We start from the raw sequence: 15,139 nt of genomic DNA, 5'->3' as shown, positions 1-15,139 counted from the left end.
GTGGTGGTGGTGGTGGTGGTGGTGGTGGTGGTGGTGGTGGTGGTGGTGGTGGTGGTGGTGGTGGTGGTGGTGGTGGTGGTGGTGGTGGTGGTGGTGGTGGTGGTGGTGGTGGTGGTGGTGGTGGTGGTGGTGGTGGTGGTGGTGGTGGTGGTGGTGGTGGTGGTGGTGGTGGTGGTGGTGGTGGTGGTGGTGGTGGTGGTGGTGGTGGTGGTGGTGGTGGTGGTGGTGGTGGTGGTGGTGGTGGTGGTGGTGGTGGTGGTGGTGGTGGTGGTGGTGGTGGTGGTGGTGGTGGTGGTGGTGGTGGTGGTGGTGGTGGTGGTGGTGGTGGTGGTGGTGGTGGTGGTGGTGGTGGTGGTGGTGGTGGTGGTGGTGGTGGTGGTGGTGGTGGTGGTGGTGGTGGTGGTGGTGGTGGTGGTGGTGGTGGTGGTGGTGGTGGTGGTGGTGGTGGTGGTGGTGGTGGTGGTGGTGGTGGTGGTGGTGGTGGTGGTGGTGGTGGTGGTGGTGGTGGTGGTGGTGGTGGTGGTGGTGGTGGTGGTGGTGGTGGTGGTGGTGGTGGTGGTGGTGGTGGTGGTGGTGGTGGTGGTGGTGGTGGTGGTGGTGGTGGTGGTGGTGGTGGTGGTGGTGGTGGTGGTGGTGGTGGTGGTGGTGGTGGTGGTGGTGGTGGTGGTGGTGGTGGTGGTGGTGGTGGTGGTGGTGGTGGTGGTGGTGGTGGTGGTGGTGGTGGTGGTGGTGGTGGTGGTGGTGGTGGTGGTGGTGGTGGTGGTGGTGGTGGTGGTGGTGGTGGTGGTGGTGGTGGTGGTGGTGGTGGTGGTGGTGGTGGTGGTGGTGGTGGTGGTGGTGGTGGTGGTGGTGGTGGTGGTGGTGGTGGTGGTGGTGGTGGTGGTGGTGGTGGTGGTGGTGGTGGTGGTGGTGGTGGTGGTGGTGGTGGTGGTGGTGGTGGTGGTGGTGGTGGTGGTGGTGGTGGTGGTGGTGGTGGTGGTGGTGGTGGTGGTGGTGGTGGTGGTGGTGGTGGTGGTGGTGGTGGTGGTGGTGGTGGTGGTGGTGGTGGTGGTGGTGGTGGTGGTGGTGGTGGTGGTGGTGGTGGTGGTGGTGGTGGTGGTGGTGGTGGTGGTGGTGGTGGTGGTGGTGGTGGTGGTGGTGGTGGTGGTGGTGGTGGTGGTGGTGGTGGTGGTGGTGGTGGTGGTGGTGGTGGTGGTGGTGGTGGTGGTGGTGGTGGTGGTGGTGGTGGTGGTGGTGGTGGTGGTGGTGGTGGTGGTGGTGGTGGAGGAGGAGGAGGAGGAGGATTCATTATAATTCACGAAATAACTATAATCTTATGATTAAGCACACACATCAGACAATAATAATTATAATCACAGAAATATCAAGAGCTAACATTCAAGACTATACTACAATTGGTGAACTGGCACCAGACATTGAAATGGCACGCTTGTCAACACATCTCACTTGAAACAAGTGAAGAAAACCAAAGAAACTCAGCGTTATGTTGAGAACACTACCTGACCTAACAAGTCAATTATGGTTGGGTTGCCACCACAATCAACTTACTTTCTCATTCCCTTCTGGCTAGACATACCATTCTTGGATGCATTAGGTCTTACTCTCTGAAAATGCATTATAACCTGTGGGTGCTGGTAAATGTGCTTCTTTTTGTGACTGAGCACAAGAAGATAGGCTTTCAATAAGTGTTAAAGATCATAGATGATACAAAATTACAAATTATAATCATAAACGATATAACAGATGCATTAACTTTTGAATATACAGAGTGCGCACAAAGTTCGTATACACATTACAAAAGGTGCAACATACCTCTTAGGAATCCAAAACATCCATATGTGTCCCTCCGTGGTCTCTGCATAGTCGAATGCACCACTAAGTTCTCTTGTTCGTGTTAACCAACATTCTTGGGTCACTGTCTGAAAACTGCGTGCACTGCATTTTTCAGTTCATCATATGTTGCATATCATCATCACTGCAACAAAACAGTCTATTCCCACTATCAAACAACAATCTTGTAGACCTATGAACATCTGGTGGAATAATGATTTAACTTACGTGAGAAAACAACAGCAATCTGCTCAGCGACAATGGATGAAAACTAAGACAGTTAATGACAAAATAAAATATAATAAAGCAAGGGCAAATCTCAGAAGAAGTATTCTTGAGCCAAAAGAACAAGCTGGCAGCGATTTGTTAAATCTTTAAACCCAAATACTCCGCCTACACCTGTATGGAAAAGATTTAAACCATAGAAGGCAAAAGTTACGAACACATCACTCACCTTAAAGATAGTAATCAAACAATAATAACAGAAAATGCTAAAAAGGCAGAACTCTTAAATTCACACTATGCCCAAAGGCTGACTAATAATTCATCATGGCCTAAATATATGAATAAAGAAGAACAATATCTTACAAGTAATTTTCAACTCATTTTTCATCATAATGATATAACAGACAGTGCTTTTACCAATGAAGAAATAAACTTGGCAGTATCACAATATCAGAACTACACAATTCTGCTACAGGAGAGAATGAAATCCATAACAGCATGTTATTAAATTCCTCTAATAAAATTCGGCAAGAAATTCTCCATCTCTTCAATAATATTTGGAAAACAGGCTTTTATCCTAAAACTTGGAAAAATGCAATTGTAATTCCTATTCTCAAACCAGGTAAAGACAAATTGGACCCTAAATCATATAGACCGATATCTTTAACATCCTGCATTTCTAAATTACTGGAACACATTGTTCACAGAAGATTAACCTGGAGACTTGAAACTTTCAATCTTTTAAGTCCACATCAATTTGGCTTTAGACCATCATGTGGCACAACTGAAGCTCTATTATATTTTGCTCAAGAAATGTATAAAGGTTTCATAGAAAAGAAGACCACATTAGCTGTAATGATAGACTTTGAAGCCGCTTTTGATAATACTCCACACAGATCCATTTTATTACAATCTATGAAACTTGGTATCAAAGGCAGAATGCTAAGATTTCTACATTCGTTTCTTAATGAACGAACAATTCAAACCTCAGTAAATAATAATTTATCTTTACCCAAAAGAATTACAGGTGGTATACCTCAAGGTTCTGTTTTAAGTCCAAATTTATTTAATATAATGTTACATGACTTACCAGATGTTGTTCCACCTGAGGTAAAAATAAGTATTTATGCAGATGATGTTACAGTATGTGGTACGAACAAAGATCCAAACGAATCATTAAGAGTTACACAAACAGCTGTAAATAATATCAGTAATTGGGCATCCAAATGGAATCTATCTATCTCACAATCAAAAACTGAATATACTGTCTTCACAAGAAGATATAGCTTAAAAAACTATAAACCTCACACTTATTTGAATAATCAAGAAATTCAGTACAATTCAACTCCTAAGATCCTACCACGATTAAATCTTTTGATCATAGCTAACAGGAAATGGGGATCAGATATCACGACAATGCGTCTGTTTTATAATGCTTATATACGATCAAAATTTACCTATGGATGTGAAATATGGGGAGGAACATTAGCAACTCATCTACAAAAAATTTCTGTTCTTCAAAACTCAGCCTTAAGATTATGCCTAGGAGTACCAGAAACCACATGAACTGTTGCCCTAGAAATTGAATGTAATATTCAACCAATCAGACACTATATATTACATAAGGAACTAAAAATACATTTAAAATTGGAAGCCTCATCCAGATCGCAGATGTTCTTCAGTCAGATGATATCCTGTGTAATTTATATAAAATAAAAAAAAGAAGAAATACAAATCTATATCACAGACACACTCATTGCTAAAACTCCAGTTGTGAACGAAATTCCTCCATGGAAATGGGTGATTCCAGAACATAGCATACAAATTCCAGGAAATCATTCCAAAAATGATCCACCATACATTCTTAAATTTGATGCCATGGAACTACTCTGCAGTACATATAAGGATCACCTTCAAATTTATACAGATGGATCTCTAAATCCTAATAATGGGACATATTTAATATAATTAAATATGTACCAAACCTATATGCACATAGAATTATTCCAATTAAAAAAAAAACTAAGTAAACTGAAAGAACTCCAAAAGGAAATAATATTTTAGTGGATACCTAGTCATTGTGGTATACCTGGAAACGAGAAAGTCGATAATATTGCAAAACAGGCAACATATTTGCAACCAAGACCTCTTCAAGTGATATCTCTATCCACTGCTTTTGCTTCAGTAAAGTCTCATTTTACAAACCTATGGATGAACAAAAGAAAGAAACCAAATGACCTGGAAATGTACAAAAACTTGCCCAGACATGTTCAAACATTTTTAACAAGAGCCAGAACAGGTCACATTGTCACTCAATTGTACCTACACCGATTTCACATTTTTGTCTGTAGTGTAATAATGATGATGAAGATCTGGAACACATTCTTCTATATTGTTCATCCATAAATCACAAAAGAAGTAAATTAAAATCATCATTACCAGTTGCAGAAGACACAGCCTTGCAGTATATATTGACTACACCCCACCTCCGGCTACTAGCAACAGGCATCTATAATGAACACCGATCAAAATACCTCTCATTTCTCGTGAAAAACAACAACTGAATAGACTACAGTGGACTATAGTGGACTTTATGTTGTCAGCAAACAGCTGGATACATTAAGAAGATTGATTGACATGTTGCATGACTGTGCTTCTGCACCTGCTCCTTGATGTAATCCCAGAGTTGTCAGGTCAGGGCTCCTTGGAGGCCACGGAAGAGGAATTGGATCATTGTTCGATCGTCAACAATGTTGTCGAACAGCCAATGTGAAGTGAGCCGGCACCCAATTGTGTTGAAACCAAACACTGTTCAGGATCCCCACATTTCGCAGTTGTATGATGATCCAGTCATTAATCATGTGGAGATAACTGTTTTGATTGACAGGACCAGGGAAGAAATATAAACCAGATGTGTTTGTGTCATTTCAGCCCAGATCATGATATGTGGTGGATTGAACTCGATTTTTTAAATACTGTGGATTTTCTCTTCCCCCCCCCCCCCAAAAAAAGACATTGCAACTGCGAGAGCTGCGATAAATCGCGCATTCGTCAGAAAGCTTTACCTATGCCTGCTGAGCCATTGTTGGAAATTATTGCAGCATCCAACCACAAGTGTCCACATGTCTGTCCAAATAACCATCTGATAATTCATTAACATTCAATGGTTTCAATTTAATGTGTTTCCACATTGTTGATTCTGGCATTCCTAAATCAGTAGAACATTTCCGTTTGGATTTGACTGGAGATTGTTGGACAGATTGTGTCACGTCTGCACAACATTCAGACCTTATGGATAGCCTTCCACTTCTTGGTGTGTCGTGAACACTGCCCATTGTGAAAACTTTCGTTTCTCACAGCAACAAAGTCTTCCTTGTTGGTGCTGCCTTCTCAAACCGCGGAATGAAATCGTCCATGAAATTTTCATTGATTCGCCATTAACTTGACGCTCACGGACTCTCACAGTAGCCACCAAACTTTCCTCAATTGTGTATTCACTTGTATCAGCCATTCCTTTAACTAACAATCTGCTGCCACGCATTGCGATTCTCAGAGCGTCAACAATGGACAGCAATAGTGCCAACTTCACCAGCATGAACATGGCACGTCAGCTTGAATTTAATGTAGGTAATGTAATTTAATTCAATGAAAGTATATACAGACTTTGTGCGCACTCTGTATATATAGTATTTAAAGAAATAGGTGATTTGGTGATTTGAATGGTTCACTGGATATTGCTGAATATTTTACCACTGCCAATTTATGTTACAGGGAAAAGAAGCTCTTAGTGGGTTCTGATGACTATGGACGTGATCTGACAGGAGTTCAGAATCTGAAAAAGAAACACAAGCGATTGGAAACAGAATTGGCATCACATGAACCAGCTATCCAAGCTGTGCAGGAGGCAGCAGAGAAATTAATGGATGTGTCTAACCTTGGTGTTCCTGAAATTGAACAGGTAAAAGAGATTTTCAAAATTCTATCTCTATTTATTTCCTCATCACTAGGAGGCGGATTCATATGCACTAAAAAAATATGCATGCACGTATGCACTTAAAAACCAGGATGTATGGACTAAAAATAACAAAATATGCACTGATAAAAAAAATCTTACTTTATTTTAAGCAAATTCCTATTATTGACGGTTTTTGTCTTATGCATAAGAATACTGAGACATCATCAGTTATTGAAGTTGCGTGTTCTTCAACTCACTACTTAAGCAGTACACTTTTGGCATATTTTTCGTTCAGCATTGTTGATAAAAGTAATTCAAAATAGATAATTTTCTTGCGGCTAAAATACAATTCACTTCACACACTATCGAATTTTTTCTAACTTGTCACTACAATACAATAAAATATTCTGATTTGCCAAGACCATGCACTTTTTTTTAAGACGAAAACAGAAGACACAGCCAATAGAAAAGTTTAGATAATCTTGTACATCCACATAACCAAGGGTAATCAGTGTACCATGAGACATTAAAATGTCGATCATATCCACCCAACGGTTTTGATTTTAAATTGTTCATAACAGGTATGGGCCTACCTTCATTAACAATTGCAGTCTTTTCCACAAAATAACGCGAACCGAAAGATTGTTTTAAAAGATTCTCTGGGATAAATTATTTATGGTTGATGCTAAATCATTAATATAAACTAGAAACAATAACGGACCTAAAAGTGATGCTTGGAGAAGTCCATGTTTAACATTATTTACATAAGATGCTAACCAACATGAGGTCTCATCTTTAATATCATAAAACTTTAATTTTTTACCAATATGTTGCGACTCTACACAGTTGAATGCTTTAGCTATATAAAAAAATACCTCTCTGATACATAATTTAGGATCTAAAGAACTGAGTACTTTATCCAGCTGCTGTATTCTTTGTCAATTTTTTTATTTCTAAATCCAAACTGCTTTAAATGCTGTAATTGTTGGATTCCAAACAATGATATCTGTTATACAAGATTTTTTCAAACACATATGTAGTTAATGATTCATTCATAGTTTTCTGCCCAACAGCAGGCCTTTCACTGCAAACCCAGCATTCTCCAATCTTTCCTATTTTCTGCAATTTTCTTAGTCTACGTATACGATCCATATATCTTAATGTCACCTATCCATCTGAGTTCTTCTACCACCAACTTTTCTCCTGTTTACCATTCCTTTCAGTGCATCCTTCAGTAGGCAGTTTTTTCTTAGCCAGTGACAGACTATTTTCTTTTCTCTTCCTTTTCAGTTTCACCATTATTCTTTCTTCACCCACTCTTTCTTGCACAGCTTCATTTTTCATTTTGTATGTCCATTTCGCATGCTCCATTCTTCTTCATATCCACATTTGCAAATGCTTTCAGTTGTTTCTCTTCACTTCGTCATAATGTCCATGTTCCTACCCCATACAATGCCATAGTCTACACAAATTGCTGAGTGCGATATTAGGCTGATAGTCCTGAACTCTTTACAATTCTTGGCATTATTTTTCTTCGGAATTGGTATGGATTCATGATTAGCAATAGTTGATTTATCTCTCTTTTTGTGTATTGGTTTTACTGTTTAGCATGAGTTTTCTAGGAAAGTAGCACATTACATTGGCAAATTACAAAAACAGCTCAAAGGAGGAGAAATGACATCAGTGCTGCTTGAGATCTGGAAATTCACTGTTAAATGTATCCATTAATTTACGATTAAAGCATCTTTTTTTTTATCATTTTCAATGTTTGAGTTGCCAGTGATATTAATTTGCGTGGAAATCATTAAAGAAATTGCAATAGATGCAGTTGCATGATTTTGCTTTTGGATTTTTTTACAATCTTGTCTGGAAAACATTAATTGAAATCATTCGTAAATATAGATAAAAATCATTAAATTTACAATAATTGGCTTAGAAATAATGAGAGCTTTGTGGGAAGCTTTTCTCCAGCATACTGCTGTAATCAGATACTCTATTATTGACCCACTATTGAAATGAACAAGAAATTTCAAGCAAGCAATTAATGGCAATTTAAGAAGTCGTGGCTTCACTCCTAATGAGCAACCTAAGTAAGATACGGAGTTTTTGGGAAAAGTTGCGGAACCAGCAGTTTTAGATATGAAAAAACTTAACCATATTTGGTGTAGAGGTAGTGTCACAATGGTCAGAAACTCCTGGATTTTCACCGAAAAAGTCCTTCCATTCTCCCAATGGGCGAATTCCATAAAAATGAATTTTAATGTTAATGCTGTCCATTACATCCCGAAAGGAGTGAAGATCCCCATTATCGTCATTGCAATGAGAATTTCCTAATATTCTTGGTTTCTGTCCCAAAGGGGAGCTCTTAAGAAATAATAGCACATGATCAGGATGAGGCAGTGGAACAAGTGGTCACCTTCAAATACTTAGGATGTACTATAAAGAGTAACATGAGCTTCAGCCAGGAAGTAAAAAAGAGGATAGCAATGGCAAAGGAAGCTTTTTAATAGAAAAAGAAGCATGTTCTGCAGATAATAGAAAAAGAAGTATGTTCTGCAGACTTCCGGAAAAAGAACTAAGGAAGAGACCAGTGAAGTGCTTTGGGTGGAGTATAGCATTGTATGAGGCAGAAACAGGGACATTATGACGAAGTGAAGAGAAACTACTAGAAGCATTTGAAATGTGGATATGGAGGAGAATGGAATGCGTGAAATGGACAGACAGAATAAGAAATGAAGTTGTGCTAGAAAGAGTGGGTGAAGAATGAATACTGCTGAAACTGATCAAGAAGCGAAAAAGAAATAGTCTGGCTCACTGGCTAAGAAGAAACTGCCTACTGAAGGATGTATTGGAAGGAATGGTAAACAGCAGAAAAGTTGATGACAGAAGAAGATATCAGGTGATCGATGACATTAAGATACGTGGATCGTATGTTATTGTTTAATCAACTGTCCGAAGACAGGTTGGAACCTCTTAATTGAAACCAAAAGAGCATCACTTATGAGGCAACTAAGCCAGGGTAGGGTGTCCAGTACTTTTCCTCCTCCGTTGCATACATTGCTGGCTAGTAACTAATCTGGCTTCAGATGTATACAAACTTTAAGTTCTTCTGACACATATCATCAAGTGAAATAATAAACTGCCTGGTAATAGATGCATATATATATATATATATATATATATATATATATATATATATATGCCAGAATCTCAGTTACGAGGATTTGGATCATTTGCAGAAACTGAAAGGAAGGCAAAAAATAGGAAAGATTGGAGAATGCTGAGTTTGCAGTGAAAAACCTGCCTTCGGCAAAATACTATGAACGAACTTGATCAGGAGTAACATTGCCAAATGTGTTGGGAAATTTGAAAGTTTTGATATTTATTAAATATCTCAGCCGAAGATTCCCATAAATGTGCTGACATCTTCACAATGGATAGGAAGAACAATATTAGCTTTATAATTGACCCAACAATACATTGCACATTGCGGAAATGCTGGAAATGAAACTGCTGACTTTCTTGCCAAAAAAGGATCCAATTTAATTCAGAATACAAATACAAGCCTACCTTTTACATCCATCAAAAGACTAATTAAAAATAAATATAAAATCAAGCAAAACCAAGCGCTATATACCAAAGCCAAAGATAAAAAATGGAGCATTTTAATAAAAAAAAAAAAAAAAAAAAAAAAAACAAATTATTCCAGAAATCCCACGTAAATCTGCAGTATCAAAATTCAGACTGCTTACAGAACACGATTATTTGGCCAAACACTTGAATAAAATAGGAATTTACACAAATCCAAATTGTCCTCTATGCAACAAAGAAGAAGAAATGACTGAAGATCATCTCATAACCTGTGAAGTTCTACCTGATGGATCCACCACAGAGAAATATTAGAGAGCAAGAATGCTAATGGCTTCGTTGCCAAAGCCCGGCATTAGATAACAACAACAACATACATTTTTAAAAAAGTGATACGCAGAGCAAAGAAGTTGATCATGAGGCATTATGAACCTTGCTTGAAATACTTAGAAAAAAAAAAGAAATGCCATATACCTGAAAAGTGTTGGGAGGTGATTAAATTATTGTCTGGAGCACATGGAACTATTTCAAAAATTTTTCCATAGATTTCATATTGATAGGCTACATTTCCAGGATATATATATATATATATATATAAATTTTAATTTTTTTGTTGTTGTAAAATCACATTTGTACAGTGTTATAAATGCTAAATGACATAAATATCGATCAGTTCACAGCTAGAGAAATATTATTGGGATGTAAGATGACAAATAGAGGATATCCAAAGTCAAGAGGATTAGCAAACAACAACATAAATGAATAAATAAATTATTCGGTTGTAGGAATGGCTGCTAAAAAAAACTTAAATGTGTGGAAATATTGTTTTTATAAATTATGTGGCTGTAACCAAACGATATCCTTTGTTATTGAGCTCCTATCCCTTTCTGGATTCTCTATCAGGAGCACCAATACTACAGATACTGTCTCTGTTTTGGAGCAAAATTTTTGTTGGAATGTGTTGTGACAAGACATTATTCTAATCTTCGAAGTAAAAGCCATTAGATTCTGTGGTCTTGAGCCACCTTTCAGCAAGACTTGTTATCCCACGACAGTACCAGTTTCGGGCTTTTGATGCAAAGGTTTCAGGGATACTCTTTCAACGACTTCCAAGTGGATCTGTTACTCCTCTTTCAGTGCGTTCTATTAGAAGGGAAGTAACCTGCATGTAGAAAATCTGCCTATGGTACGTGCTTGCCCATACTGGCTACTGATGTAGCACAACGGTGGTTCCAGTGTTTCGATAATGGAGAGGGAGATTTAAAGATTTACAACATCCTGTAAGACTTGAGTTATGGAAAATTGAAAATGCAAGCAGAGGTTTGGAAGAAAATCCACAAAAAAAAATACTCGCAGGTTGTCAGAACTTGATAAGGATTTTTCTTCCACACAGGAAGTGGGCCATGGATCATTATAATAAAATTTGATATCTTACTACCAACTTGAATCCCTTAGATTTCAAGATCTTGTTCACTTTACAGAATGCAATTTAAATTTTCACGAATTATGAGCACAAGTTATTTAAGAGTTGTGCAGATATTAAGTTAGGATGTTCTTTTCTCTGTTGTACAGTGTGCAGCATGTACAACTTAATGGCATTAATACTGGTCATGATGCACATGTTTAGTGGGGTGATCCAACTGCTCTTGCACACTGGAGGATAGTGAAGGCAATGATTAAAGCCTATAGTCCTGTACAAATAATGTACCGGTAAGAGGTAATAAGAAAATATTGTTTATCTTACCTTTTATTAAAGCATAAGCCTATGTTGAAAATTATATCTGACTTTCGGGATGCTAGAATCACATCACTATAGAAAATCCTGAAACACTTTCTGCAACTCTCTGTCTGTGATTTCAATGTTTAAATGTTTGTGATTTTTATCTATGAGAGAATTTAAAACAGAAAATATATGTGAACAATTCACACACTCTTAAAGGGCTGTGCTGAATGAAATTACAGATGAACTTGCAGAAGGTATTTCAGAATTGTTTACTCCAATGTGATTCTTTCATGCAGAAAGATGGACATAATTATGCTTTGATAAAAGATAAGATCAACATAACGTTTTCTTATTACCTCTTACCAGTGCATTATTTATATGGTACTATATGCCTAGGCCCCAGGGTAACCATACGTCTGAAGGTTCAAATGGGACATCTGTTCTCAAACATTTATTTATTGACCTGATGCAATAAAAACAACTTAAGACATTGATTTTAATTTTTTAATATTGAAATCTCAAATACAAACTACTAAAAATTAAAATTTAGTTATGAATTACAACATATTTCAACATTTAAGTCACTTTTCTTGCTATCTTAATTTTATTGTTATTTCCTGTATTCAACAAAAGGAATTACATGAAATTTTTCACTTAACAACTCCACCAAACTTTCATACAATTATACAGAGATAACTCTGTGCTCATTTTTAGTTTGCTCCAGAAGTACTTCTCAGAACTGCCATTCTTTTAGTGCTTGTTTGTTTTTTTGTAAGAACTCATACAATTCATGGCATTTGTGATAAAATTTTAAATTGGATCTGAGGGTTGAAACATTTAACTGAGACTTTTCAAAAATCTAGACATTGTTCATCTTGAAAAATAGTCTTTCAAACCTGTTGAAGTGCCTGGTAAAGACTTAACAACTTGTATAACTTTTGACAGGAGATAAAAAGGAATATTTTGTTTCATTGTTTTTGTGAAGATAGTAACTCAGCGCTCAGAAGTTTGTACAGTGTTCTGAACACATTTTAAAATAACTCAATGACATTAACAATCACTAATTTGCTTGCAAATGTAGTACTATTTAGAAACTGCGCATGCACGGAGGTGATTGGAAAGGTGGCAGGTGGAACCAAAGTACTAAGAATAGAAAGGATGGAGCTTAGAAGTTACAAATAACTTATTTCTTTGCTCTTCCATGTGAGTTTACATATGTACAAGGTTATTAAATTGTACAGTTGTCAAAAAAAAAAAGAAAAAAGTGGCCGCATCCGTGAACAGCGAATATTTTCTAAGTCCACTTCAGGTCACGGCGATGTTACACGATGCATGTGCATGTAGAAGCAGTTTCGGAACTATGGAAGCATTCCATATCTGCATCTCGTACACCAGTGGTAGAGTGCTTGCTTAATGATTTGAAGGTTGCTGGTTCGGGCATAGTTCAAATTTTCATTTCATTTTTTAATCCTACTTTAGCATCATAAATAATATTCAAATTAACACTTATATTCTGTTATCGATATCAAGTTATTTATATTTTGTTATCGTTCTTTTAGCGATATAAATAATATTCAAGTTATAATTTTTTGTATTCTGTTATCATTCTTTAGAGATATAAATAATATTCGCGTTTTTTTTTATATTATGTTATCGTTCTTTAGCGATATAAATAATATTAAAGTTATCATTTATATTCTGTTATTGTTCTTTCGCGATATAAATAATCTGTATTTTATGTAACTAATTATTATAATACAAATAAACATTTTCCTTTGTAAAATAGGTTATTTTATTTAAATAATTAAATATATTATGTAATATCTTATATTAATTAAACAAACTGATATTTATCATTTATAGTCTGTTATCGTTCTTTAGCGACATAAATAATATTTAAGTTATAATTTATATTCAGTTATCATTCTTTAGCGATATAAATAACATAAATTTAATAGTACGTTTGGAACAATACAGTTGCATAATACTGGTGTTAGTTTCTCTTTTTATATTATTACATTATACTATCTTCAACCACAATAAAATGGAAAGCAGTGACGAGAAATTGAACCTGAGACGTTGACATCTAAATTCCGACATTCGTCCGCTGAGCTACGAGGATACAAGTGTGGAAATATTTGCGGAAAAATTGGCCCAATCTCCCTCCAAGATTTTCTGATGATTTGTAGAAGCTAGAGCATGTGGGGGGGGGGGGGGGGCAAAGCTAATTGTGATTTCCCGGTCTCTGATCGGATTAAACATTGTGATAGAACTAATATTTAACCCTTGCCATGAATTTCCGTGAACTCCAAAGGGCCCAATTAGTCAAATCCACTCTCCTAATCTCCACGCTTGGGCCCCCTGGAATCTAATAAGATGCGAAAGAGACAGTGGTGTAAGGAAAGCAACAGGAAGTTACCACATTTATCCTTCCCAAGAAAAACTGCAAACATGAGCAAAGGAAGGTTTAATAGAAAAAGGAGCATCTAAGGAAGAGACTAGTGAATTGCTTTGTGTGGAATGTGGCATTGAATGGGGAAGAGACATGGACATTACGATGAAATGAAGAGAAACTAATAGAAGCATTTGAAAAGTTGATGTGGAGAAGAACGGAGCATGTGAAGTGGACAGACAGAATAAGAAATTAAGTTGTGTTGGAAAAAGTGGGTGAAGAAAGAATGATGCTGAAACTGATTAGAAAGACAAAAAGGAATTGGTTGGATCTCTGGTTGAGAAGAATAATAGACGACATTAGGATATGTGGATCATATATGGAGGCTAAGAGGAAGGCAGAAAATAGGAAAGATTGGAGAATGATGAGTTTGCAATGAAAGACCTGCCCATGGGCAGAACACTTACGTATGTATGTCCAGAATGCCTGGAATGTCGTGTCTAAGAACAGTCACTATTTACAAAGACTAGTCGATACCATGCCCACTCGACTGCAATATGTGATCAAGATAAGGGGAAAATAGATTAAATATTAATCGTAGCTTTTTGTTTTGTTTTTTGAACGTTTAATTGTTTGAATGTTCTAAGGCAGACGCCAGTAAGTTTGTTTTGTTCATGCCACGAAAGATATTTTTGTTGAGAATAAAATCTTTTTTCTTTCCATTTGCAGCCACAATGTCATAATGATAAATTCATGGCATAATACATTCATGAACCTGATGTTAATTACTAAAATAATCGTAAAAGAGAAAGGAGCAATTATGTATATTTTGTCTCTCTTTCTTAAAAACAAAACAAAAAAGAACATAAAAAGCACGAGATTGTATTCGAACACAGGACTTTACGAATAAGAGGCCGGAATGCTATCAGGTAACACGCTGATTACTTTAATTATAACTGTAGATATCAGGCAACGAAGTCCAGCAACATGTATCATCGCCTGTGTCCGAATTGTAGCGAAGATACCCAAAGGGAACTTTGCTTCAAGAGAGCAGCCACTTTTTCTTTCGACAACTGTGCATTGCCATATACTGTTAGAATGTTGTGTTTAATTCTTCAACTTGCGAAAACATTTGGAAAACTGGACAAAATGGAAAGCCGACAGGACAGGCAGGACAACATAAAAATGGGACTGTTTATTTATTTTATTTTATTGGGGTTTTTTACGACGCTGTATCAACATCTAGGTTATTTAGCATCTGAATGATATGAAGGTGATAATGCCGGTGAAATGAGTCCGGGGTCCAACACCGAAAGTTACCCAGCATTTGCTCGTATTGGGTTGAGGGAAAACCCCGGAAAAAACCTCAACCAGGTAACATGCCCCAACCGGGATTCGAACCCGGGCCACCTGGTTTCGCAGCCAG

General features: G+C 37.5%; 1 protein-coding gene across 7 annotated transcripts in view; it reads left to right on the top strand.

Moving 5' to 3' along the window:
• The window catches only part of alpha-Spec (alpha spectrin), a 333,133-nt gene that overhangs the window by 243,693 nt on the left and 74,301 nt on the right, over positions 1–15,139 (top strand). For all 7 annotated transcript variants that reach the window (XM_069839770.1, XM_069839771.1, XM_069839768.1 and 4 more), the window contains one exon: positions 5,827–6,013. In XM_069839770.1, the coding sequence (XP_069695871.1) occupies positions 5,827–6,013 (187 nt within the window). The remainder of the gene's footprint in view (positions 1–5,826; positions 6,014–15,139) is intronic.

This window comes from Periplaneta americana, chromosome 11 (genome assembly GCF_040183065.1).
Source record: "Periplaneta americana isolate PAMFEO1 chromosome 11, P.americana_PAMFEO1_priV1, whole genome shotgun sequence".
NCBI classification, from domain to species: Eukaryota; Metazoa; Arthropoda; class Insecta; order Blattodea; family Blattidae; genus Periplaneta; species Periplaneta americana.
The sequence above is the reverse complement of the archived record's forward strand: the minus strand, read 5'-3'. Positions and strand labels throughout refer to the sequence as shown.